The 26922-nt window shown below is 39.6% G+C and overlaps 1 protein-coding gene across 3 annotated transcripts in view; it reads left to right on the top strand.

Moving 5' to 3' along the window:
* ARHGAP10 (Rho GTPase activating protein 10) overlaps nt 1-26922 on the top strand; it is a 153501-nt gene that overhangs the window by 112518 nt on the left and 14061 nt on the right. For all 3 annotated transcript variants that reach the window (XM_074588835.1, XM_074588836.1, XM_074588837.1), the window contains 2 exons: nt 572-722; nt 16138-16300. In XM_074588835.1, the coding sequence (XP_074444936.1) occupies nt 572-722; nt 16138-16300 (314 nt within the window). The remainder of the gene's footprint in view (nt 1-571; nt 723-16137; nt 16301-26922) is intronic.

Genomic DNA, 26922 nt, shown 5'->3' with positions numbered 1-26922 from the left:
GACTCAATATTCAATAGTTAACTGAAAAAACTTTCACATGGTATGTTACTATGGTATCTCTTCCTAAAAACTCCTCCCCTCTAAATTTGCCCCTTTCTCTCTTCAAGAGGTTGTTTTGTTTTGTTTTTTTATTAAAATGGACACTATTATAATGATATCGCAAGTTTTGAAAATTAAAATGGGTATTCTGGCAAAATTATAGATCCTAGCTAAAGCTATAAAGCTTTTTGGTTACTGGTTCATAAAGTTAGTATCCCCCTTCTTCCCCTTCCCCTCCGTCCTAGCTGGCAAGTGTGGCTGCAAGTGTTTTGTCTTTGGATTGACTGATTTGCAGCTTGGTTAATGTGTAGATAGTGCTCTTGCTTATTTTCATATTATAATTATTTATTTATTTTAAAAGCACTCATTAAAGGCCCACGGCATACTCCCAAACTTGAAGGAATGGATTTTTGGCTCCCGCCTGCTTTGAATGAAATCCAAAACAAATGTTGTTTGATAATGGTTTACAGTTGCATTACACAGGTTGCTCTTCGTGATAAATAATTAACACCCTTTGTGTTCTTGATTGCAGATTTTCAAAACCCTGCCTGATGCCACTTTCCCTGAGCCAATCTCTATGTCAGTATCTCCTCCAAATGCCCCACCAAGGCAATCAAGACGACAAGGACAACGTATTAAGAGGCCTCTAGCTGTGTACAATCTCTGTCTTGAGCTGGATGATGGTAAGATGTTAGTAATAATTTCAGTCTTTGCAGCAGATGGGCTATATATGCTATCTTCAGTAGGTGTTTTTATTTCATGTTTCATTTGTATACGTGTGTGCATGCGCGTGCATGTGCATGCATGCTTGTTTAATTGCTTTGGAACATGTAAAGAAGCAAGGAGAGTACAGAGAAAGGAGAGTATAGAGAGTACTGTCCTGTGACATGTTTAAAAGTAGGACGAACTGTCTTAAATATGCTTTTTCCCCTCTAAAAAAGAAGCAGCTCTTGTTTCTTTGCGGAAGTCTCTTTGACCTCTACTGAAGATGACACAGCCATAAGATAAATGGAGAGAGAACTAAAATTAAAGCACATCTTTTACGGGAAGAGCTAATGCACTCTACAGTTAAATTCATCTGGATTAAAGGCTCAGGTCACCACCGCACTGGAGAATACTAGTACTTCACTTGAATCTTTAATACCTTCATGTAATCAGCAGTAAATACTTGTAAACTTGTCTTACTGTTGAGAAGCAAAGAAAGAAAAAATCTTGCTTTTGCATGGAGTCTGCAATAGCAACATACAGTGAGGCAAAGGGTGTATAACATCTTATATATTCTGACTGTTGGCCAGAAACATAATCATTTTCCTGAAAATTCATTGCCTGGGGGTACGTACAGTACTGAGAGGGCAAGTCAGGGCTCATTTTATGTTACAGATTTTCACCACCCTGTTCCCTTTCTCCTTCCTAATGTTGTTAGTCAATTGTCGTTTCACATGAAAAATCATGGGATCAGGGCACAAAGTCCAGTTATCAGCAAGTGAAAATAAACAGGAACATTTTGAATTCATGCAGTAGTCTGAGATTCACTGATGAACTGTCATTAAATCAGTGGTCAACAGTGGTTGATTTCTTAAGGAAAGAGCACAAATGCCTACAACAGCTGTTAAATGCAGGCTTTAGAAATAAACTCAGGACTGTTTATTGTCTCAAAGACAGTTTTGCAAAGAGTCTGCAAGAAATTCAGCATGCCTGCCATCAGGTTTAATTCACCAGAGAGATACGTAATCTCTGTGCCTTTCTTTTCTTGCATCAAATATGAAATGAAATGCCTTAACTAGAAGGTGTTTAAGGTGCATCTGCTTAAAAAGCTTAAGCTCTGTTAATTTGAATAACATGCTACCAAAAGCCAAGAAAGCTCTTAAGCTATATCTGCAATAATAAATTTATCCTCATTTGAAAAACAAAACAAAATTGAAGTCACTCACAGAGTTGTTTACATCTAATTTTGAATGGGAATCCCAGCAGGCTGCAAGAAGTACCACAACTTCTCTAATTCCATGCTGCAAGGTGTGCACTGAGGACCTGGCTGTGACCCTAACACAGTAGACAAAAAGTATTTGATGGATTGTTTTTATTGTAAGATACAAAAACACAGTGTTACTGTTGAAAACGGTTATAAATGTTAAATTTTCCCTAAATACAGTCCATATTTTTGTCCAATTCTGGCATTTCAACAAAGCGAAGAACTGGGATTGTTAAAGGCTGTGATTGTTATGTATCATACAGAAATTTGGTACCTGTCTGGGAGTCCTAGTGTGGTGAATTAAAGAATAACCTAATACATCGTTATGCGTGGTAGAACTTTGATGGAGGCCGAATCACAGTGAAGGTGAAGTCACAGTTCCGGGTTGGATGGCACCAAATTTCAGTGGTATCTGAAAGTAATATTTCCCCTTGTGACTTCTAAAAAAAATATCTGTAGTGTTTCTAGCCGCCTCTGAAGGTAGCGGTATTCTCAGTTTGTTGTTGTTGCTAGAAACTGGCTGTTGGTAGGTGCTGACTACGTGCTAATGCTTATTTTATTTGTGTTTAGCCAGACAGTTGTGTCAACAGGGTAGTCAGTAGTTGATACCAATGGTTGTTTGGCACATGTGCAGTATACGCATGGCATATGCATATGAGCCCGACTGTGTCATTGCATTATCCAAGGAACTACCCCACTGGATACAGGGTGCATAAATCAGCCAGACTGATTAATTATCTAGTCACTGAGTAGAGCTCAGTGACTCCAAATACGCGCCGTGGCCTTCAGTTACTTTGTTCTTTGGAGAGGGGGGGAAGAAATAAAAGCAAGCCTGGGCTTCGTTCCATATTTACCTAGTTTCTTGGCTAACAAATGCATGTTTTATAACTGCTCTTTGGAAGATTTTATCCTGTGTGTGTTTTTAACAGGAAATTAAACATTAAACCCCTTCCCTCCCCCCTCTTTATTCACAATGGCATGAGTTAAGCACCAGGCATAAGCCAGTGTTTTGTATTTCCTGGATATGGCAAAATTATCATAATCTTGTTTTAAACCAAGTAGCTGATACATATTTATATGTAAATATATTTGTAGACAAGTATATCTCTAAGGTTATTGTAATTGTATATAAATATTTTCTGTGCCTTGAAACTGGAAGTATGTTGGAGACAAAATATCTCTGTGCTGGAAAACTTCTTGAGTGTGTTTCTTTTAGGATTGTTATGCAAACCAGGAAATTGTTAGAAAAGCGGAAACAAGTCTTTAACTATCAGCTGCTCCGGGGAGTTAACAGGCTTCAGAATCCCCTGCTTGAATTGGAAATGCAGGGTTCGGGCCAGCTTTTCTTTTTAAAAGCACGTTTGCAGTCGGGAAGCTTCTTGACTGCACACAAAATGTATGCAGCAACCACCCAGAAAGGGCTGTAAGTGACATAAATATTGATAGATAAAATTGCTGAAGAACACACACTATGCTTGATAAAAATCTTTATTTTGCCTTCTAGTAATGAGCTGTACTGAGTTCTGATGGCGCATAGATTTTCCTTGTACATGGCAATTAGATGATTAAACCCATTTGCAAACAATTCAAGCATTATATTTACTACCGTAAGGATCTTCATTTCCTGAAAGACAAACTTAAGTCACAGATGATACTGTCTGTTTTTCTTTCAACTTCTTTCCTCTGTGGTAAGCTAGTTACTAAATTTTCACTCTGAAGTTTTTCGACACCTCAGTGTCTCAAGTAGAACTAGACTTTAATGGGGAACTCTGAGCTACTTTCATGCGTGGCCTAAACCCAAAGTTCTTGTTTCAGCAAAATGCAGATTTGTCTGAGATTTACATTAGGATCATTTCCAGAGGTTTCTTGCCTTCTAAAATGAAGACATGGGGTTTGGTGTGTTTTTTTTTTTTTTTTTCTTTGTCTGGAAATAGCTTTTTTCTTCTTCTTCTTTTTTTTTTTATTCTTTTTTTTTTTCCTCCCTTCTACTATCTGAATGAATTTTAGAGTGAATTAAGTAGCAATGCAGAAACTCCTGCGGCTTACAGTCTCAGCTGTGTACAAACGACTTTGCATTCTCTCTCTGTCTCTCTATGCAGAGAGAGAAAGACTGCTAGCTAGAACAGCGAGTTGTTTATCCTGTTCTTCTGAAAATGTCGTTGGGTCTTTATTTTCCATTTTGACAGTCAGTATATATCAGAAGAGAGCTCTGTTTATATTTCTTCTAGAGAGCAATGCAGAGTTACGGTTTCGTTACCTCCCAATTTTATTTTAGTTTCTATAGGCTTTTCTCATCTTGTAGCAAAACGAAGTTTGTTGTTTTGTTTAACTTTTTTCTGTACCAGAGACTTAGAGATTATTAAACTATTTTGCAGGGCTACTAGAGCAACACAACAAGAGAAGTTTCTGTGTAAGGTAGGCAGTATAAAGCAGTCTGTCCAAGATGAACAGAGGGTCAGCATGAATTGCATATATCACACCTGGAGTCAAGAAATGGGTCTTGCGTGGCAGTTTGTCCAACTACAGAACAACTTGTTTTCTGAACAAACCAAAATATAATTCTTAAGCCACAGGGCTTGCTCGAGGCTTGCTGATGCCTTATTCTATTTGAATACGCTCTAGGTGTCAAAATTTCTCGTTGGCACATCCATGGACATAGCACACGAGTATCACATAGGGGCTGCTTTGTTTTGTTTTTAAGGTGTTTGTCTCCCATCCCCCCACTCTGTAACTCAGGAGGCATATGGCGTGTTTGCAATAGCTTTCTGCTGCTGCTGTAAACTAAATATTATATTTATAGTCCCTTAGAAAACAGATTATTGTGTAGAATTCCAACAGAAATAAAAGCTAGAACAGCTTATTTAACACTTTAAAACTTCATGCTAACTTGTATTACCCTCTGAAGTATTTAGGGAAGCCAAAGTATGAATGGTATGATGGTATGTTAGTGTTGAACAGGAATAGCTTTTCTTGATTTTTTTTTTTTTTTGGTGGGAATTGGAGTGAGACGGTGTCTTAAATTGGATGATAAATTAATTTGCATGAATTACTGTGGCATTCAATTAAATTACTTCATCAAAGTCAAATGTGATACATGTAATGGTTATATAGCTTGCATGAAATATTCCCTTTCCCTCCTCCTCCCATCCCTTCCTGCCCCAAGCAAATAAGTAAAAAACCATAAACTTAATTTGGAATTACTGAACATAAAACCTGGATGTTAGAGGAAGCCTTGGGTTTATAGTAATGAGACTGGTCTTCAGGGCTGGAACAGCCCAGAGCTGCAAGGTTGCAGGTGTGAAACCTGGCCTTGAACTCTTTCTATTTCTGAATCTGCTGCTTGGAAGTGTTTCTGTAACCTGGCACATAGCAGGGGAAATGGAAAGAAAAGCAGCTACATAGGCATATCAAAAAGCCATAAGGGCTTGTAACACTTGCTTACAAAGCTATTGTTAACAGCTGAGCAGAGCATACAGTTATGCTGTTACAAAATAGGGGCACCAGTATCAGTTGTGAGGGGAAGATCAGGATGATTGCTGTTTGCCATGTAGAATTTAAGATACTTCATGTTTCACCTCGCTGCAAGAATAGTTCCTGCAATTCTGCATGGTCTATCAGAGCTTTTTCCACCTGATGGCTCCGAGTAGGATGAGTGCTATGCAAAGTAAAAGTCTTTTTGAGCTACTGCCAGTAAAGGTAAAGCTTTTTCTTAGATAATAGCAGGTATGTATAGGGTCCTATCAGATAATCAACTTCTGCTTGGAAAGCTTTGGGTCCATAGAAGGTACTTATTTTCTTGGAGGTATGGAATAATTTTGGTCCATGCATTGTATACACAATATACATTGTATGGCCATTGTTATACCTGTAAGAAATCTACTTGCTGCAATCTACTTGCTGCACAGTTATCCGAAATCAAATTTAACTGTCATAATGTAGTAAACATCTCCTAACATTTACTTCTTTTCAAATGAAGTATGTCAAATCTTCATGGCTGGTGTGATAATTGCCTTAGTATCATCGCCAGTGCTTGTCCGCTTCCAGTACATGAAATCTAGAGGCTGTGGAAATGTTCAAAATAAACACTGTTCACGTGTGCACGCACACGCACACAACGGGAGTCAGAGGTACAGGGAAAGGAAATATGAATAGACTTTAAACTAAAATCTGAATTTAAAGAAGGAATGGGGAGTTCAGGAAAAAGGGTCAGTCTTTCCTTGAGGCCAGGCATTATTAAAAATCTCTGATATCCTGTAATAATCCATTATCTCTTTAATTCTCTACCTTCTGCACACAGACATGCAAGGGCCCATAATGCTGTAAGAAGGCCAATTTGGCATGCTAAAAGCCATTAATCCTGGGCATTGGAAGTCACTGACGTATCTTTGCTACATGCCAGCTGTGCCCTGGCCAGCCTCTGTTGGTTGAAAGTAAATGCTCTCACCCAGCACACAAGAGTAGAATGAAGACTTGAAGCTGTTCAGGTCTTCAGTCACTTTCTTATGGACGAGAGGGTGCATTGCACTGAATAAGATGTTTCCTCGCATGGGGTGCTCTTGCTTTCCTTCACTGGTGACGGTGGATAGGAGAGATCTTGGAAGGGGGGAGGTGGTGAACTTTCTGAAAGGCATGAGTTAGAAAACATGATTCTTCTTCCTGTTTTGCTCCCACTCTGTCAGTGTTCTTCATTCGGTCAGAAAAAAAAGGCATTCTTGTTCTTCCATTAGCTTCTGGAAGTCTTTGTCCTATTTGCTCATCTTTTTCCCTTTTATTTCCTGTTTTCTTTTGAAAAGTTCCCTTTTATTTCCTTTTGAAAGTTGCACTTAGTGCAAGGTGAACTACGTTACTATCACTTCTTTCCTTCTCAGCTATACTTGCAATTACTGAACCAACAATGAGATTGAAGGAGTACTTAGGGGATATCATGGAGAAGTAAATAGTGGTGGGACTAGCTTGGCTAGGAATGCAGTCTCATCTAAGACTACTTGACTGGGGCCAAGTGAATTAGCCTCAGAGACCATGTTAGTGGGAATCTGCAAGCAAGAAGATGCCTGATGCCTGGCAAGTTTGGTTATCCCTCCGAGCAAGTGGGTTTCCGCTGTTCTGTAACAGTTCCAAATTCACTGATGATGAGTGCATCCACTTCTGTCTCCCTGGCCATCAACACTGCTTGGTGCTGCCTGTGTGTGGCACAACCTCCTTGAGCCATCTCCACGGCCTCCTTTCCACAGTGCAGCTGAGTTCAACCCTGAGCCCTTGCCAGACGTTTAAGAAAAAAATAAAAAAATTGCACTTGCAGACATCTAACTGTAGAGTTTCAGAGGCATGGATAGTGGAAGAAAATGTTGACCTAACTACATTGAGGTAGCAAAATCTGTCTTCCTAATCGCTGCCCTCAGATAGGACATTAGGAGGTTCCTCACCAAATATGTCACCTGGATATTCGGTTAGAACAGCTGATAAAACTTCCCTAAGGGCTGCTTAGCTTGTGTTCAGTTGTCTTTTTAATAAGCCATAGGCATCCTGCTTCATCCTTTCCTCTGTTGAAGCCACTGTTAAGGCAAAAAGGAGAGAGGTGAACAAAATGAGGAAGGAGGCACAGCCAAGGGTCAGCAGCACACTGAAAACGTTTCAGAGTGGCTTTCCTGTGAGAGCCATCACTTACACAATGTGAGAGCAGTTAGTCTTTGTCATTATCCAAGTACCACAATGGGTTGTGGAATTACTGGTAAGAAACTTCTTCTTTTAATAAGTCATGGGAAGTAATCGCAAGTGAAGTTAGATAAATATCAAGAGAAGAGGAGACAACAGCACAGTATTATCTCTGTTTGACAGCTCAGGAAAAGAGTTTTTGAACACCTTACTTTTGAGGGTGGAAGGACCCTTACAGAGACATTTCCAGCTGATCAGTGGCTGAATTGCCAACACAAAAGAAAAGGAAACGTGGAAGAATATTTTCACGGACTTCGGAGTTTTTGATGCCATTTAAGAAGTGCGTCTCAATTAGGAAACTTTTAGCCCTGATTATGGCATCGTACCTCTTTTTGATCTGTTTTAGTTTTTCACGGTCGTTCTCATTGATAAGAGTAGAGCTGTTCTGTTGGTAGGTTTCAATACAGGTCTGGACCATAGGTAAACGTTTCCTGCACCTATGGAAACCCAAAACACTCTGCTACCAAAAAACTGTGAAACCTGTGGGGCACTCCATTTATCTTACTATCTGACAGAGTTTTCAGGAAGTGGCTTCAGTTCATCAGTGCATTTTTCAGCCATGAAATTAATGTGTGGCATCTGGCCAGCCTGGTAAGGCTGGAGGTCATGTGTGGTTTCCTGCCAAGCAAGCGCTCGTGAAAAATGAGTAATCTTTGAGTTTAGATACTGCTCTTGTTATCATAGTATACACAAATCCAAAGAGGAACCCCTCTGCATGCTTGTATCTGATTTCTGTTGTGTTTCGAAATTTAATTATGTGTTATACGTTAACACCCCAACCTTGTATCCATGACTGTGTCTTGAACTGTTTATCCACAGCTTGAGGAATAAATTGGAATTCTTTACCCATTTTAGTTTTAGCTTGCTCAGCAAAAGGCTTACCTACAATTCTATGTGTCTTTCAGATTTTATTGACGTAAAGAAGCAATCCAAGCAATATTTCTCCTGAATTTTGAGAGAGGACCTGCAGTGAGGGAGATATTTATTGAAATAATCTCTTGCTATTATAGGCTAAGTGTATGTCTAGAAAGGTGCTTGTTTAAAATTGAACTTTGGGTTTTAGAAATAAACAAAAAAGTATCAAAAAGGAGGAGGGTGGGGGAATGGTCCCAAAACCCCACTTGTCCCTAAATAGCTTGCAGATGAGCACATTTCTTTCCCTTTCCTAGCCCCAATTCAGACACCCACCTTTCTGGCTACAATTCTTGAGTTGCATCAGCCAGTCTTCAGGCAAATTCTGTCTAGTGCAGCTTCCTCCTTTTTCTGATGTATCTGAATCACTGTGGAGTTGGGAAAAACAACCTTTCTACAGGAAAACTACTTTGTGCCTAAGATACACATGCTTGTGCACGCACGCATTGGAAAAATATATCAAAGTCGGTCTTTATCTAGGACAAAACTGTAGTCAACTCTAATAGTCACGTTAATTATTTTGTCTGAGAGAAAAAAAATAGCTGGCGTAGAGATCTAATTCTTACTGCACGTGTTTTGAAAGACGGCATGACACTGATGGACGTGTGGGTTGTCTGCTGTCCATTTGCTGCATGAAAGCTCTATTGGTTTTAGGGCGTATAAGTCTATAATGTCAACATCTATTTAAGAACTAACTGCATACTAAGGCAGTGCTGCGGTGGGTAGGATTTGCTACCCAGTGAGGATAATGGATACTTCTTGATAATGAAATGCGGTAATATAAAACTATTTTTCTGAGTGTTTACAGGAATTTGACCTCCAAAGTACCCATTATTCGGGAACAGTGAAGTAACTCTCTTGTTTAGTTTTAGCATTCTCCGTGATAATTTTTAATCAAATAATAGATCATTATTAGCTTGCTTTTATGTGATTTCACCTTAGTTTGGGAACTTACGTATTTAAGTAGCACAATTTCTGTAGTCTGGAGGTGGTGAGTAATAAGTAATTCTGTTGCCCAGCTTCAGTGATGTGATAAACAAAAGTACGCAGTTTCTTAATTTATTCAGAAACAGATGACTTCATTAATTTAGAAAACTTTAAAAATTTGAAGAAGAATGTCTGAGTTCACCTGGTGCTTGGTGTGATTACCGCAGGATGATTTGTACTGTAAATAGTGAACAAAAGGATGCAGCCCAGCATCTAGTGTTCATCTAGTGAACAAAGGATGCAGCTGTTCTTGACTGCAGTCTTCTTTGATCACTCTGACTAGCACATAAAGCTTTTTCCACTAGAATTACTTCTAGCTGTCCAGGAATGGCTGAATCCTTTCCAGAGTGATTGGTACTTTGTATCATGGGATCACTTCAAGTTTTATTAACTGTGTGAGACAGCTTACCTTCAGTTATGATTTTCATGCCTGTTTTCTGTGGATGTTGAAACTCCAGCACATGGAACCAAGTTCTCACTTGGCAGAGGATATTTATGATACTCATATTTCTTTTCTATCCCTGATCTGTGAGCTTCCTATCAAAACGAAAACATAGTACATACCCACAAATTAACATAAGCGCAAAGCTACTTTCTACTTGGTTAAACTTCTGTATTATTGTGGGAAGGTAGCTATTTATGGTGAATGAATGTTTGTTATCTCAGAGCTGGATGCAGCTGTGATGCTGATGGGGGAGGATGGGTGGCTGCACAGCAGTGCGGCTGCTGCTTCCCCATCTCCTGATGCAGAACATGGCAGACTTGGAGGTGGTAATAGGGATTTTGCAGCATCTCTAATTTACTCAGTAATTCTCCCCATTACCCCCTGTCCACAACTAGACCTATGTGACTGTGTCAAAGTGGAATAAGACATGTCTTTTATCCTCTTATTTTGCTACGATTTGTATATCCGATGAGCACTTAAAACATACATGACATCTCTGTTCTGCCCATTCTGTGTATCTCAATAGAAACTGTTGTATATTCCTCATTTACTCCAGAAACATTCACTCTTATAAACTGTTTTCATCCTCTGGCTACCCTTAAACTGTAGATGTTGGTTGTAATGTTGATGTTAAAGATTAGCCTTTCTTTTAATAGTAAAGTATGTAATTCTTTAGTTTACTTAAGTTGAAATTGGAAGAAAACTCTGTCACTCAGGCAAGTAACTGATAGTGTTAGCGCTCTGGTTTTCATAGTTTTTATTACAAATGTTTTTTTCTTATTTAGAATTCTTGGAGTATAGTAAGGATCTGATTATTGACACTGCCAAAGTATTTAAGTTTTTTTTTCAACTTTGTATGCTAACAAAAAATATTCTTAGACTAGCCAGATGGAAAAAGGAGAAAAAAAAAAAAAGGCAACTGGGAGGCATGTCATGCTCAGTTAGGTAGAAACTGAGTTCAGATTTCTGGTAGGGAGGGTCTAGGAGCATTTACTATCTAAGGCTTGTACGTAGATAGTACAAGGGAAAAAGGAATTGAGGGTTACATATGTGGTAGAGAGAAGCTAGATGAGGTAAGTCTTAGTCTATGTAGGTACTTTTTCACCTTGTGGGGATTTTTCATTGTGAGAAAAGGTGACACGAGGCGGAGGGGGGGAAAGAGGAAGGTTATTTGCGTTAGAAACAAAATGGTAAGTAGTACCAGCTAGACACAACCAGTAAATGGCTAGGATCAATCAAAGTTACCTTATTTTCTAGATAGGGCTGGTCTGAACTATGAAAACCCATAAAGGCAAAGCACGGGTATCTGTTGCAGAGGCAGAGTGAAAGCTCTAAGGCTTGGATGAGTGTTGTGACTAGAACAGCGAAACAAGAAGATAATTTAGATGACAGTTTAAAAGGATCCGAGCAGTCAAAAAATTTAAATAGTATGCAAAAGGTGGTGAGAATGTGAAACAAGTTTTAACTCTCTTGAGAGTGAAATTGGATCTTACACCACCTGTTTGTGTAGGATGAGGAGATAAATTGTAGAAGCAACTTGGTGGCAACTCTAGAAAGATGACCAAGCTGAAGGCCGAAGGCACTCAGAGGCTTCCCACAAATATAAATAAGAAAAGTTGAAGAGCCGGTGGCTGGAGCGTTGACAAAAATTTATGAGGCGTCATACAGACTTACTGCTTTTATACTGAGAACCCTCATGTCCTTCATCTGTTTTGGCACCCTTTGGCACCCAAAGATAAGAGTGTAATGGGAGAGAAAAGGGGGGGAGATTGGCGTGTTTAGGAACAGAAAATGAAGGCACCAAGAACACCAAACTCTGTGCTTGAAGAATGATATAAATGAGCTTTAAAAGAAATTGCATCTTCCCTATTTTATAGTGTAAGAGCTCATTAGAATTCAAGTGGTAGAAAAGAAGAATAGGAAGTTTCTGGAGCTCCTCTTTGGAAGGACCTGTCAGTCCAATGTGTCAGTCAGTCTTTTCATAGAAGTGGGAAACCTGACAATGCTGCTCACTGGAGAACAACGTTGGAGGTAAAGAGGAGTGAGAGGAGAGAAACAGTAAAAATATTAGACTATCAATATTAGGGAGCCCCTGAATTCTGAGGTAAAATGAAAACCATGAAGTTGATTCAATTCCAGCAATGTCCTTAATATGCTCTTTAACAAACAAACCATGTCAAAACTAAAGGCTTTTTAATCTCCAGCAGTTTAGGATCTTTACTGACGCCACAAAGCAAAATACAGGAAAAGGGTAGAGGGGGGAAAAAAGAGGAAATAGCTAGCAGTCAATATATATTACAAGTTTTGAAGAATTGTTAAAAAGAACTTAGCTATGAAAATCAATGTGGGATTTATAATCAGCAGGATGACACAGAAATCTTCACAGGCAGGCCTGTTGCAAGGTGAATATTTTGAATAATGTGCAGCCATCTAACTTGTCCTAAAAAAGTTCTCTGGTCTTGGGGATGCATGGCTTGGCAATGTTAATTTTTAAAACATCTTGTGGCATGCTGAAAAAGTTTGAAGAAACTGGAAGAATGTTAATGTAGTATCATCGAGGATTTTTATTTACCTTTCTAAACACGTGATTCCGTGATTCCGTGAATGTTAATGTAGTAGCAGTGTTTAGAAAGGTAAATAAAAATCCTCGATGATATATTTACATGTGGGACACAGTCAGGAGGAACTGCAAATAAGGACAGTGGAAGTTATGTAGGGGTTGTGGTCATGCTAAGCTTCACCCATGCAAACAAAATAAGCTTCCTTGTATTGAGAAATAAATTTACCAATTTTAGAGGAAAAATGTAGCGCGTAGCTACAGAATGGAGGACTACATCCTTAAAAATGATGACTGTGCTAAGTCTGTTAGTCACAGTGAGCAATCAGCTCATTGGAAACTATTAATTTAAAGATGTGGCTAAAAAGTGCTGGCCTTGGATGTACGAAGAGGGGACTGATGAGTAGGAGTAAGTGGTGCAATTAACACTCAATGTGGCGCTAGTGGGACCACAACGAAAAATCATGAATTCAGATCTGATGTACGCTCTTCAGAAAGAACTCTGGGAAATTGTAACAGGTTTATAAAACAGGTGATGATTCCAAAACCGCAGAATCCCTTACAGTAAGAGATTTAGTGTTAACCGTATATAGGAGATCATTTAAATGCTTTACCACAGCACAAAAAATGGATATGAGAGATACTATAATTATTATCAATGCATATTACATGGGTCATATCTGACAATAAAGCCTAACAAAGTGAAGGTATGTGCATTAATCATCGAATATGTTAATTAGCAGCCAATTGCTTCTCCATTACCTTTACCATCGGCTGATATTTTCAGACAAAGACTCTTTGGAAAATGCAGTTTGGCCCAACTTGAGATGGGCATTAATCAAAAGCAGGTTGTTAAGCTTAATAGAGACATAACTAGATACAATTCTATGGCCTCTGCCATGACAGGAGTTACTATAATTCCTGAAGTTAGCAGAACTTTTTGTCGTGGACACGCAGGGCGAAATATTTGTACAGTTGAAATTAGAGCACATTTCAAAGACTTAGGTTTTGAGCATGTATTGTTTTTAATCATGAAAGTGTGCTAGATGATCATTGGTCATCTGTTTTTGCAGTTATACAGAATTGCCTTTTCCTGAATAAAGGTATTGTTTTACTTTACAAAAAGAGATAATTAAAACCATCAGAAATGTAAAGTATCTTTGAACATGTTTTTGGAGAGTGTTCACTTAATCCCATAGAATTTAGCAGGTGTCTTCCTGTTTAAATACCTGATTTTAGTGTTCAAAACCCGATCTTATTCTTGAGAGTGCAATGCTGTATTGACCGTGAGAAAACACTGGCTCAGGAAGGAAGAAGTAAAATCTGAGGAAAGATTTAACACACAGTTTCATTTATGACAATGTCAAATGCAATTGCCTATATACTGCAGTCTCCAATGTAGACTCTACTGTGCCTGACTGAAGTGTTTAGTGTTTTTTCACTTTTTCTAAGTGCTCTGAGAAGCGATTCAACAGAAAAACCTCTGCTTTCTGGAGGGAGGTGCGGTGAGTTGGTCATGTTCATAATATTAAAGAACAGATTAATATTCCTTTCTGCTGCTGTTTTAGTAATGTTAAGTGAATGGCTGAGGTAAATGCGGCCTTCTAATACAGTGTATGTAGTTTGATAATCTGGGTTGCATTAATGCTACTACTTTAAAAAGAAATTGTGATGAATTAAAAGGACTTAAGTCTAGTTTTAAGGAATTCAATTTCTTTACAAAGTAAAATTGCAGTATTACCGTCTAATCTCTCAGATGTTTATCATTGTGACACATACGTCTGCAAATGAGATGAAATTAATTAGTTTCTACCCGGCACTCCTACGATTCTCGTGTCATGTAAACGTGAGCGGCAGCATCGTGGCCTGGCTGAGCAGGATTGGGCTGGAATGCCAGTGACTCACTTTCCCAGGTTAACGTTCTCCTCCTCAGAGCTTATCATACTTTGTTACTACAGGCTAATTTAGATCCTTAAATTAGCAGCTGCTTTAGGCAGAAATTTCCAGATGATCACTTTTATCATTTTGGTGTTTTTAGTTGTATGTCATTTTACTCTCTAGGGAAGTTGTTCTCTGAGAGTTGCTGGGAGGGGGTGGGGATGAGGTGGCTGGGGAAGCGGGCGAGTGCTTTGTTAGCTTTCTGCTTTTGAAGCAGAAGGAATTGAGCTGGTTGAGGCAGTAATAAAGTTGTGAGAAAGATTTTATCCAGTGAAGGTGGCTTTTCATTGTCCACGTTTTGTTGTTGTTACATTTTTAATTAAGTAAGAAAAAAAATAACAAATGAAAGAAATCACTGCAACAGTACTGCTTAGCTTGACGTTGTAGAATTTAGCTTAGTTGTTCGCTGTGCAGATGCTAATTCGTTTAGAATTAGAAAGTAATATTGTATAGGACTTTGTCTCATATAGTACTGTATGTAAGAGATACAGCTTGTCAACCAAGCACAATGTTTTAATAGCTTTTGATCGTATTACTGTGATGCTGTGTTGGGACTTGGTTGTTCTTTTTTTCCTCAAAGCTTTTGGCCCCAAAGGAGCAGAACTCTTTTTAACCAAGACTGTGGGGTCAGCGGTATCTAATCCATCCTAGAGGGACATGTTGTTGTTTGGCGGCGTTGTGGGTTATGTTCACGAGTGCTAGCGGGAGTAGGATGAGCAGAGGAGGAAAGGAAAGGATGCAGGGAGCCTTGTAAAGGGTGGCTGGAAATGACTCTTATTACTAGAATTTATAAAATATACAGCTGATGTTTAAATAAAACACCTAATGTGGGTGCAGGTTACCTTTTCAGTGAAGAACGTGCATGTGTCAGCATGGCTTGCAGTGAGTGCTGTGCCACATTGCTAGCTTTTTCTTGCTGTGCATGGGATAGGAATGGTGTTCCTTTAATGTTTTCTTAAGCAATCATATCTGAATGTGTTGCCTCCTGAGTAATATTCTAAGAGTAGCCTATGAAAACAAATAGTAGACCAGAATACAATGAGTTCTCTTAAAGGTAACGCATTAAAAAGGAGTAATAAAACTAACATTCTTGGGTATTGTGTGTTTATTAGAGATCTCCTGCTTATTCTGACCTTTCTAAATTACATTGTTTCATGTTTGGTAGGATTGTGCTTATGGTACTTGAAAGCAATCATTTCCCCAAGTGTGTATTAAATTATTTTTAGAGACTGTTTTTAGAGAGACACGCAAATGTGTATGGCCTAAACTATTCTGTTCTCTGAAGTGATGCATTTGGCTAAAAACAACCCTCCAAAATCTAGCATTTCATCCACATGAAACACATGTTGAAAAGGTGACTGGGAATGCATTGTGCTGTGAAGACAGCCTGACGATAATGATGGGGGAAATTATGCAATGGTACTTTTTGGGAAATGCTGGGGGATTGCTTGTCCTCCAAAATATCCTGTGAAAATGGGACAGTACGGTTTCTTCTCGTATATATTTCAGGATATTGTTACCGAAGCAGCTTCTTTGGTTCATGAGAAGATTCATTCTGACTTGTGCTCTCTTTTCTAGCTGACAGTCACAGCTCTCCTAGAGAAGACACCCCAACTGGGAGCATGGATTCTCTTTCTTCCCAGTCTCCAACACCTGCCTTCCCTAGTAGCCCCCCTGGTCTCCTGGACGGAAATCACCTTATAACGGACACCGGAGATCTTGCAGGCTGGACAACAAATCTGTAAGTAACCTGAATATAAGTAACAATTTTTCCACTAGTATGATTGTGCGCACATTTCCCTTCTCAATTTGGTCATGAGTGATTTTTAGAAATTACATATAATTGTGTTTGTTTTCTTCTGCTACAAAAAGGTATGTGTTTATATGTTGCGGTGGAGCTTAGAGGCTACTTGAATGTTTGTAGGAAAGAAATGTTCTTTTTCTACAGACACCTTGTGCATTTCACTGCAACCTGTTATAAAATTTTAAATGTTTTTTATTTAGGCAATAAATATATGTTAATCTCTGTATGATGTATTAGCCTAGTTTTATTTCAAGACAGTTAAGCTAAACTTAGATGTAGGGCGATTGAGATTTAGGGTCAAATTTTGGGTTCGGATAAACACGCTGTAATCAGTGTGCACTCAGATGCTGTTGTCTAAGAATATTATCATTGTTAATCTCTTCTTGTCAAGTTAAATGCCTGTTTTCCAATGAAAGTGCAGTCTGTCACTTTCAGTAGACTCTGATGTTCGGTTTTTGAGCACGACTTCAGTTTAGCAAAAATTGACATTACAATGTTAGTCCTATCTCTGTAATACGTATTCAGGTTCAATACACAAAAAGCTGAACATAACTTGTTTTTTAAGTTAAAACTTGAATTGAATTCTCTGGTTTGCTATTCTTACAAACTTTAACGTATCAAGACAAAGTTTTCCAGCATTCAGTGCCAAGAAGATGGAAGGTGCAGGTCTGGAGAGAAGATTTGTTACAAGTATTTTCCATAATGGCATTCTGAGTAGCCTGTTCTGTTGATGAAGCAAGTGTGTAAAATATATCTCTAGGTATATGTAGCCCATGAGAATACATAGATAGCCATACGATGGGTTTATATTTCTGTATGTACACACAAATAATTAACTGCTGATTAGAGTACTTACTAGCTAGAACAATATTTTCTCATATGTATTGAAAGAATTGCATGTTTATAGGTATTTTACATAAATGTCGTTTCTTCAGTAGCGGACTGAAGTTACTTTTTCCTTATCCTCTTGTACTGTCATCTGGTAGTGGGTAGGATTTAAAATAAGTTGTATTTGATGAAAAGAGGTGCATGTGTGGAAAACATGCTGTAGATGGTACAAAATTGGAATGTCTACTATGAAAGCAAGCATAGCTAATTAAGGAACATAGGGTTAGCAGAATATTGATATTGTCGCTTCAGAGAATAAAGAAGGAAGTGTTGGTTTTATCCAGAGGGTTCAGGAACTTCAGCTGTTTGAAGGAACATGGTGGTTTTTTGTTAATTTTCATCAAAAATTATACTGTACTGCTGTTTTGGAAACTGTTTAATGGCTTGACGTTTTATACTCAGTTGGAAAGAGTACTTAAACAGTTCTGTTTGGAAGGGGGGAAAAAGAAGTGCATGGTATGTGAGTCAAAAGCAGTTTCTTTCTTCCACTCACCTGTCTGTGAAGTTTGCTTAAGAGCTACCTCTGTAACAAGCCTGGACAGTGACAGAGAGTTGTCTGGGAACGGTACATTCTTTCTTTCCTCTACTTTCTCACCCCAGATTGGCTTCTCTTTCACTTCTAGTTCGGATGACTCAGAGGGCCTTGCCTTAACAAAAAAAACACAAACCCAAAACAAATCCCAGAACAGCCCCACTGTATTAATGGCAGAGATAGATGTCAGCAATGGAGAATGTACTTGGTGGACGTCAGCGGTTGTTGTGCATCATGGGGTCCTGTGGGCAGGAAAAGGCAGTGGTTGACTTGCCATTGTGTAGCTGTGGTAGCTCTCACAGCTCCAAGTGTAGCGTTGGCTGATGAACTCTGCTTTGGTTGTAGACTATTCTTATAAATTGGACTATCCCAGAAATAAGTGGAGAACAGTCCTTTCTGTTTGTGCAGGATTTCAAAATGTTTTGCATTTTGTGCCAAATTGGAACAAAAATAATTCTTAAAGTCTCAGTATCCTCTCTAAAATGGTATTGCCGGTCTTCACTTGAGCTACAGTAAATAGCATACTGAGTCTAGGGGAGATGGAAATACAAGAGGATCCGGTTTCTCAAGTTTCCGCTGATGTTTATAACACGTGGGCGTTACTTGTAAGAGATCGATCACTATGGAGTTATGTAGTCAACAAGGTGATGGTGACTTCTTTGTGGTAGGAGAGTTGCTTGTGTTGTTTCCCGGGGGAGGGATGTTGCATTGTGGGTCAAGATATGTCAGATATTCCAAGGCTGGTTTATATCAGTAGCTTGCTTCAAGCAAGAACACGTGATAGATAGCAAGAGTACTTTTTGTGGTATTTGTTTTCAAGAAAGGAAAAGCTTGTTTTTTCCTGAATGATAGCTGTTGTCACCATGATGTTTCCTGGCAGAGTTTCTTGTGATGCATGCCCTTTCCTTGTCCCACCTTTAAAAACACAAGGAGCTACAGCTTCCAGCGTGGTGAGAGGAGCACCAAATGAAGGCAAATACACCCTCACCTCCCGGCTGGCACTAGGAGAGGCACTGCATGGCCAGAGTGGTGAAAGAAACTAAGAGAGCAAGGGCTATACCACTGATTCGAAAAGTCTCACAGAGCCCTGACTGCTCAATTGTCATGTCACTATTTAAAGATGTACTATGCATACGGTGTAACTGGAAGGTGATGTTTTCACATATGTGCCATTTTGAAGCCCCGCTAAGCTGTTGGTTTTCATGTCTGTAAGTGTGCGTCTGCCTGATGCTAGATTTTTTTTTGAAAGCTTTGTGTGGATCAGACATATGCCCTGTGTTGTCATGTACTGCTGCAGGGGTGAGTAGAGAGTTGGGTAATGGTTGGCTCTTACTGCCCACGGCAGGGGTGGTTCTCAGTGGAGACCCAAGTTTGCTGTTCTAAGGTTATCTTGCACCCTAAACTTTTTTTCAACCTTTTTCCTGAAGATATGTTTAACTTCACACTTCCATCTTGAGCTAAATACTAAAAACAAATGCATTTTATTTTTACATATGCTCTATGCTAGAATTTTTTTCCCCTGTCAGTCGCAAAGTTAGAGTAGTTTATGTAGACGCAGGATTCAAACTGCAAGTAGCCCAGGATGGGCAAATTACCTTTTCTACTTGATGTTTGAAAATCCCTTCTGTCAAGGATGCTTAGCACAAGCTACTCTCAGAGATAAACTGATAATTATGGTAGTGAGCTGGATGGAGTATTGCTCCCTTGTAGTGCTCTCCACTGGTATGGGCATTTTTTTCCCTTTATGGCAGAGCAGCGATGGCAGTCTCAATTCAACGTTAACCAAAGCATTTGCATTCTTTCTTTTTCCTCTCTGCTTTAAGTCTCCGTACACACAAGCTACAGAATTAACATTGGGCAGCCATCTATCTTCCTCAGGTTCCACTGGAACCACTGTCAAAGTCCACTTTGCTCTGACAGAGCTCCGGGTGGTTACTGTTCATGTAAGGGGAGCATTTTTCAGACTGTTTTGGAGCTGATGTTGGTATAGTTTCACCAGCGGGACATTCTCAAAATGCTCATTATTTCCCTCAAAGCCACAGTTGGTTCTGGCGAAAGAGTTTCTACGTTAGATGAACCCCGTTCCTTGCATGTTCCTTCTAAATTAGATTGCCAGCATAGCCGGCGTTCTGAAGGTAAACGGTGTCTTCTGGATGAAACGCAGTCATCCATACAGGCATTCTTTAGCAGTTTTCTTTGGTCTGTATCTTCTGCTATTTGAGACACTGGATTCCCCGTTTCAGGAATTTGCCAATATAAAAGTTTGTAAAGGAGAATGTACAAATACAGTGATACTTGCCATATTGTACTTTGGGTTTATCAAGTAGGTCATGTATTGTAACATTTTATTCCCTCCATACAGAATAGATATATTTTACGAGTTGCCCATAATATTATTCTGACCTGGATTTAAACAAAAAACCCCAACCCTAACCAAACAAACTTCCAACCATCTTTTATCCATAGCCATCAATTTTTGCCCAAACCATTGTCTACCCTAAAATTGCAAATTACCTGAGGACTTTAGACCCCAGAATCCACCCTTTGCTCCTTCCTTCAGCGTTGCTTCAAACCCTCGTTGATCTGAGGAAGCGTTATTGCTAATCTTGCATGGCGAATGAATTTGTGTTTTCTTCCTCTCTCTCTCGCTCTTTCCTAGTAATATTTTAGCCATTTCTTCTGTTCTGGAAGCTGCTGCAGGTTGCTGCTCCCTGCAAATTCTGTGGCAACAGGCAGTCATTTGTCAGTGTTGGTAAGGAAAAGTATTCATATAAAAGTGTCACCAGAAGCACCAAGAATCTGCTGACAATAGATGAGGGGAAGACATAGAGTGGAAAGGGGAAGGGTGAGCAAAGAAAAACACCACGCTGGAAATTCAGGAAATGAGTTGACATACAAAATTGAGCCATCAAACCAAGACCGAGGGGAAAAGGAGGACAAAAAAACCCACGTTTTAGCCATTAGCCTGTACTAGTAATAAGAGAGAAATATGAATTTATTCCCAAATTTCATGGAAAAGGAAAAAATAAAAGCAGTAGGAAAGGGCAGGGCTTAACAAGAATAAAAGGTCAGGAGTTAAGTAGGATTTGCCTATGAAGGAAAGTGGGTGCTTAGTAAGCTATAGTGGGAGTTTATGGCATATGAGACACTATACACCCCTTGTGTGAATACTTAGTGCTGTGTCTGCTTTAAAAGTGGAGGAAGCCTGAACTTTTGTGTAAGGATGCACTTCATGCAGTGTGAGCTATATAGTGGTATATAGTGGCTATAATCTGGTTCGCGGAGTGGTGGTATTTGTTTCTAACACTTTTTTGGTGAAGACTGTAAACCCGCTTAATTAGTTCCTTTCATCCAGCTCATGGTTGAGCCACACAGAGAGTTATGCCAATGTTTCTGTGAAATACCTCATAGCGTCACATCACGGTGCAGAAGAGTCCACACAGAATATTAATGTGAAGCATGTAATGCGGTGAAATTCATCCTCTGGCTTAATTTCTCTGTCCTACGCAGCTTCTGGTTTTCCTCTTGTATTTGCCCAAGAAGTAAATAAATCTGCCACATCTTTTTTGCAAGAAGCTTGATAGCTCTTTGCTGCAGGATGCAACCCTGACATTCCTTTTTGCCTTCCTGATTGGCACTGAAAAATATACACCTTAATCACTCAGATTTTTATTCCTATGATGTACGAAACAAATTTTTCATAATTGAAAATATGTAGTTTCCAAAAAGGAGTTCAGAGTTCAGGATTTCAGATAGTAAGAAGCTGACTGGCTTTTCTAAGCTAGTCCCCAAGCTGTTTCGATAATAGTGATGGTCTTGCTTTTGGAGATATTTATTAGAAGGGGTTATGGATAGTTCTTAAAGTGCGATTGAACTACGGAACAGTAGTCAATCTTCCCTTTTACATGCAGTTGAAAGCCAGTGATACATGGTTTGACTTTCACCCTTTACACATGCAAACAATACATACATACAGTGACAGCTAAACTAGGTATATACATCTGTGTCTAATAAATACATCTAAACAAGTAAAGGCACAGTGTAAGTTAGAGTCTGTAAAAGACAACAAATTTTTTTTTTCATTAATGTCCTCTTGTAGTGAAGTATGAAGTGATATATTTCAATTAAAAAAGGGCGAGGGGAACTTTTTTATGGCTGCTGTGGTGTGATTATAGAATTTACTACATGGCTTTGGTTACCTTTATCAAAATTGTTCTCAATCTTCAGCCTGTTTTGTATTGTTTAGGTGCTATTAAAATACTTTTTTTCCCAATTCTGTTTTATTATGTTTTAGAAATTATTACTTTTGAGCATAGTTTTGGGCTTTTTAACATTTATAACTAACCTACTCTATGCCAAAAAAGGTAATTACAGTAACTAATGTCTCTTCTTTGAGAAATAGAGGCATGTTGTGTCTTAAACATAGGACCTTTGGTTTGAATCTGTCTGAAGTTTCAGGTCCTGTGACTGATTTTCTTCAGAGAAAATATTAATTACTCTGTTTTGGTTGTATGGCCTGTGCACACTCGGTTGCTAATGCATTTTGATTCTGCGAATCTGTGTAAAGCTTGGGCATCTCCTGCTTCCATCTCCTCCTTCCCATTTCTGCACCTCCTATGACTCTTCTGACTGAGGTGTTACCTTTTTATGTTGAGGTTAGGTGTGGACTTTCTTGTCTGGTCTCGGACGTGGCTGCAGGCTCACATCACTAACCGTCTTTCTTCTGAGGTGCTGCTTTGACAAGCGGTCCTTCCCTGCAGCTGTAGAGCCTATTTCCTCTAATCCTAGCAGAAGGGGTCATAAGGCAGGTACTTCCCATTCTCTTGGAGGGAAAGCAGATCGTGCCTAATACTGATTTTGAGAATATTGAATTGTCTTAATTCACAAACTCAGGCTACATGCAGTGATTCCAAAATTTCAGAGTAAGAATATCACTCAGCTTCACTCAATTTCAACAATTTCAGTTATCTTGAACTTCAGTAATCAGGATGGTGGTGTTCATCAAGCTCCTCTCTGACTTCCCAGTGGGCCAGAACCATTTATTGATATGAGGTCTGTCTTACTCAGCCTCTCCTGGAGTGCTGTCTATAATGGAAGCTCGCCTCGAATGGATTAGTGTAGGTTTCCCTTATCATGCTGACTGATGAGTTGAAAGGTGGATTACAAGTCATGTCCTAAAACAGTGTGGATTGCCTTATGTCTGTTTTCACTTGACCTCAGAATGAACCAAAAAGGCTGAACACCTGGTATTCCCTGGGCTCGGTATGCGTTGTAATTAATCTTTCTGAGGATCTTTTTCTGATAAGGAAAGATTTGTTACTGTAACTGGCCCATTGTTGTCACGAGATCTTTCTGTGCTTAAAGTACGATGGCCTACGCCAGGACTTATCCACAGAGCTTACAGACTTACGCCTCACAGTGCTGGGCTTTCAGAATTGGGTCAGAGCCTTCCTTTTTGGTTGGAAGTCCCCTGCACCATCTGCATGATCCTTCTTGATTCAGATCATGAAAACTAATGTCTCATTCCTCAGCCGGAGAATTCATTTTGGGATCTGAAACTGCAGGGTTTCTGGGTTTCCTAGGGAGCTGAAACGTGGTGACTTCTGGTGGTTGTTCTGGATGGCGTCATGGTGCAAGATGTGGGGTAGCCTTCCTCAAGATGATGATACCGTCTGAGTATCTGTTTACTTTGCCGCCTCCTCTTTCCCTCTGTAAGCCTTTGGGATTTTGCATCTGAAGGGGATGGAAAGCATCCTGTTCCTCAAACCTCTTCGCTGAGTGTGTGTAAAAGTAGGGGTGCGTGGCTTGTTAAAGCAGTTACATTTCTGGGCTCAGAATAGTAAGATTCATAGCTTTCAAAGTGAATCCCACCTTGGGATGCTGTGGGAGCACGTAAAATACAGTCTTGACAATCAAATACCGAAGGTACTCAAAACCCAGAGGAGAATAGAAGCACCAACCTAAATGGCTTTTCAGGAATATGCAAGAGACCAGCGGCAGAGGAAATAATCCAGGCTTTTTTTTCATTTCTTTTGCAGTTCTTCTTCATTGGTTCTCCTGACACTAAAATATTCTGTTACCCAGCTCAGTGGTGTATATGTGCTATACTATGGGCATCATTTTTGGGTTTTTAATATCCACAGAGGCTTTCAAAATGGTGATGAGAACCGTGCTGTGCAGCATCGTGAGTGCTTTCAGGGTCTTTGTGACCAGGCTGGGAAGAAGCTACTTGTTCTTTGTGAAATCTCAGGCTGTTCAAATTCCCAGTGAGCAAACTGATGTTAAAAGAGCCATCAGATGGCAAAGGAGGGCAGAAATAGTGGTGTTCTGCACATAACAGAAGCCTTGGAGATAGTTACTAATTTTGTTTGACTGCTGAATGAATTCCCATCAGCCTTGTTATATCTACATCAGTAGACTGCATCTATAGTCTCCTTAAAATTGGAATAGTTCCTCTATGTACTTTCTGGCAGCGGTGTGAATTTGCAATTTTACAGAAATGATGACTGACTTCAGTTTCAGTGTCTTTAAAACCTTTTATAATGCCTAACGTCATCATCATATTTTATTAAAAGAAGATGCTTTAACGGCTGCAGAAGGCACAGTCCAGGTATACAGCCGCGCTCTTCACTCATTATGCTTATTTTGCAGTTTGTTTTTGTTTCAGCTGCCACCTCTTCAGTGACTCAGCAATTTGAGAGCGGGGGTTTAGCCGAGCAGGCACTTCTTTTTGTACCTTTTTGTTATGCAAGCAGAGCAAATAGCCCTCATTTTGCAGCTCCTTTGAAACAGGCATAATATAACTTGGTCATGTGCTTCATACAAAACAGACTTTGGCATCTCCTTGTCTTCCGAGAGGGCTGGGCAGCTGGGCTTGACAGCAGCACCCCTGGGTGAGCACGGGGTACACGGAATGTATGCTCAGAGCGGGGAGAGACAGGGATGCAACCACTGTGATGAGCTAAAGTTTCTTTTTCCTCCTCCTTTCCCCGCTCTCTTCTCCCCTCTCTCCTCTTCATGATCCCGGGGAACACAGCCCCCTCATTTTTTTGCTAAAGGGAGCAGTATGCTATAAGCTCATAAATGTACATCATTTTTGCTTTGTCTGAATTATCACTTAAAAATGCTTTAGCTTAGGACAGCTGCTGTAGACGTTAACTTCAGATTTGCCAGACTGGCGTGAAAGATCGTTTCACTAATGTGTTAGCTGCTTCACCGAGACTTCACAATCCGAGTTTAACAAAACCTCTGTTTCAGTGCTGGCTGTTGCGTTCTGTATAAATGAGGGTTCAGGAATGGTGCGTGCATGTTACACACTTTAAATTTTGGGGGTGGAGTTTCTTCTCAGGGGGAACACGGATGAGGAGAGTCCGTCCTGTTTTGTCTCCAGCTTTGCTGCAACTATGACGATTTCTAGAATTTCATCCCTGTATTTTTCTGCTCCCCAGCCTCACCAAGGCACAGGGGTTTTAACGTGCAGGAAGATCATTGTCTGGTGGTGGGGAGTATTGGGTTGCATATCGAACCAGAAATAGCCGACACCTTTTGGTATACCGTGTTGTCTTATAATGAAACCTTTTGAGAATGCTTTCATTGAGTTTGCCAGCCAGACGCTGTGATACGACAGCCATGGGGCTGCCAAACTCGTCTATGAAACAACCCTTTTTTTCTGAAGAGTTGCAGCGTAGATTCTTTTCACAGAGTCTCTTCCTCGCTCTCAAGATAAGAGGCTGCTCTTTAGCTGTGTTACCTTAGGAACCAGCCAGATAAACATCCAATAAAATCTTGTTTTCAGGAGTTTGTTTCTGAATATCAGTACAAAATCTCTAGCTTATTTTCAGTAAGGCCATTTCCCCCCTCCTCCCTTCTCCCAGCGTTCACTATGCCAGACAATAGCATTTTTTCTCCAAGAAATATGGTTATGTCAGGCTTTTTTTTAAATCTCCCCCCCGCCCCCCGCCCCGAGATGCAGTGCCTTAGTTTTAGCCCTTAGGAGAAAGGATTTCTTCAACATACCTTCTTAAAGTTGAGATGCTATATGATAAGATATGCAATACTTTCTAATATATCATCTCGATAAACAAGGTGTGCATAGCTTTATAGCAAGGGAACTTCGCTATCGCAAGAATCTTCTCAAGAAAAAAAAAAATAAAATCCAGCAGCTTGTTGCTTACACACATTGGAACTGATTTTTCCTGTTGAGTAAAAACTTCTGTTTTAATAATAAAATTAAGTGGTTCCTGAGATAGCCAAGTACAGTAAGTAAACCCCCCTGCAATTCTAGAATGTGCTTAATATTTAAAACTATTATTTTTTTTTCCCCTTCTTTTTAACATGGTGCAACTATTGCTATTGAAAAATGTTCCCTCCACCCCCCGCGGGATCCTAGGGCATGATCTCTGGCTCGGTAGCCAGGAGCTGAAGGTGACAGGCGAATTCAGGAGCCGTGCTGCAGTGCTTTCGCTACAGCTGAAATGCATTAAGGGAATTCATCAAAAAGTGGGGGAGGGAACAGCCCAGTGCTCCACGTACCTGCACTTCTGGAGTGTTTTTCCACTAGGACTGTTGGAGTGGCTCAGGATTCATAGAAAACCTGCCAGTTTTTACATGCTTTTATATAAAGATGCCTGGTAAAGGACAGTGTAGTCTTACTAGTTGATAGATTGCCCTTCTTGTTGAGTCTCTGTAACTTGTGAAATAAACATGCTTTGACATGGATCTGAACATTTTCTTTCATCTTCTAGTCCTTTATTTGCACACCTTTCCTCTTTTTTCTTTTTCTTTTCTCTCCAAGTCTCAGTGAGAAACCATCTGGTATACTTACAATACTTATTCCAAGTATTCTTCGGAATGACCATTGCATTCCTGGGTCGGAGTCCATCTTTTGTGTCTTCCCTCTTCTGAGTATCATTTTGAAATCATTAATACTGTGTCTTACACGCAGGTGGTGTATGTTGTTCTAGAGCTAATCAAGTAAGCTGCATAAATTAATATGATGCGTTTCAATGAGATATCTAATAAATGGAAGATGTTGTTATTCACTTATTGAAAAAATAAACAACACACATCAGAGGCATGCACTAGAGAAGACCACTTGGTAGAATATTCTTGAATTGTGGTTAGTTTGCATTAGACACAT

This window comes from Larus michahellis, chromosome 5 (genome assembly GCF_964199755.1).
Source record: "Larus michahellis chromosome 5, bLarMic1.1, whole genome shotgun sequence".
Lineage (NCBI taxonomy): Eukaryota > Metazoa > Chordata > Aves > Charadriiformes > Laridae > Larus > Larus michahellis.
This window is presented reverse-complemented; position numbering and strand designations above follow the sequence as displayed.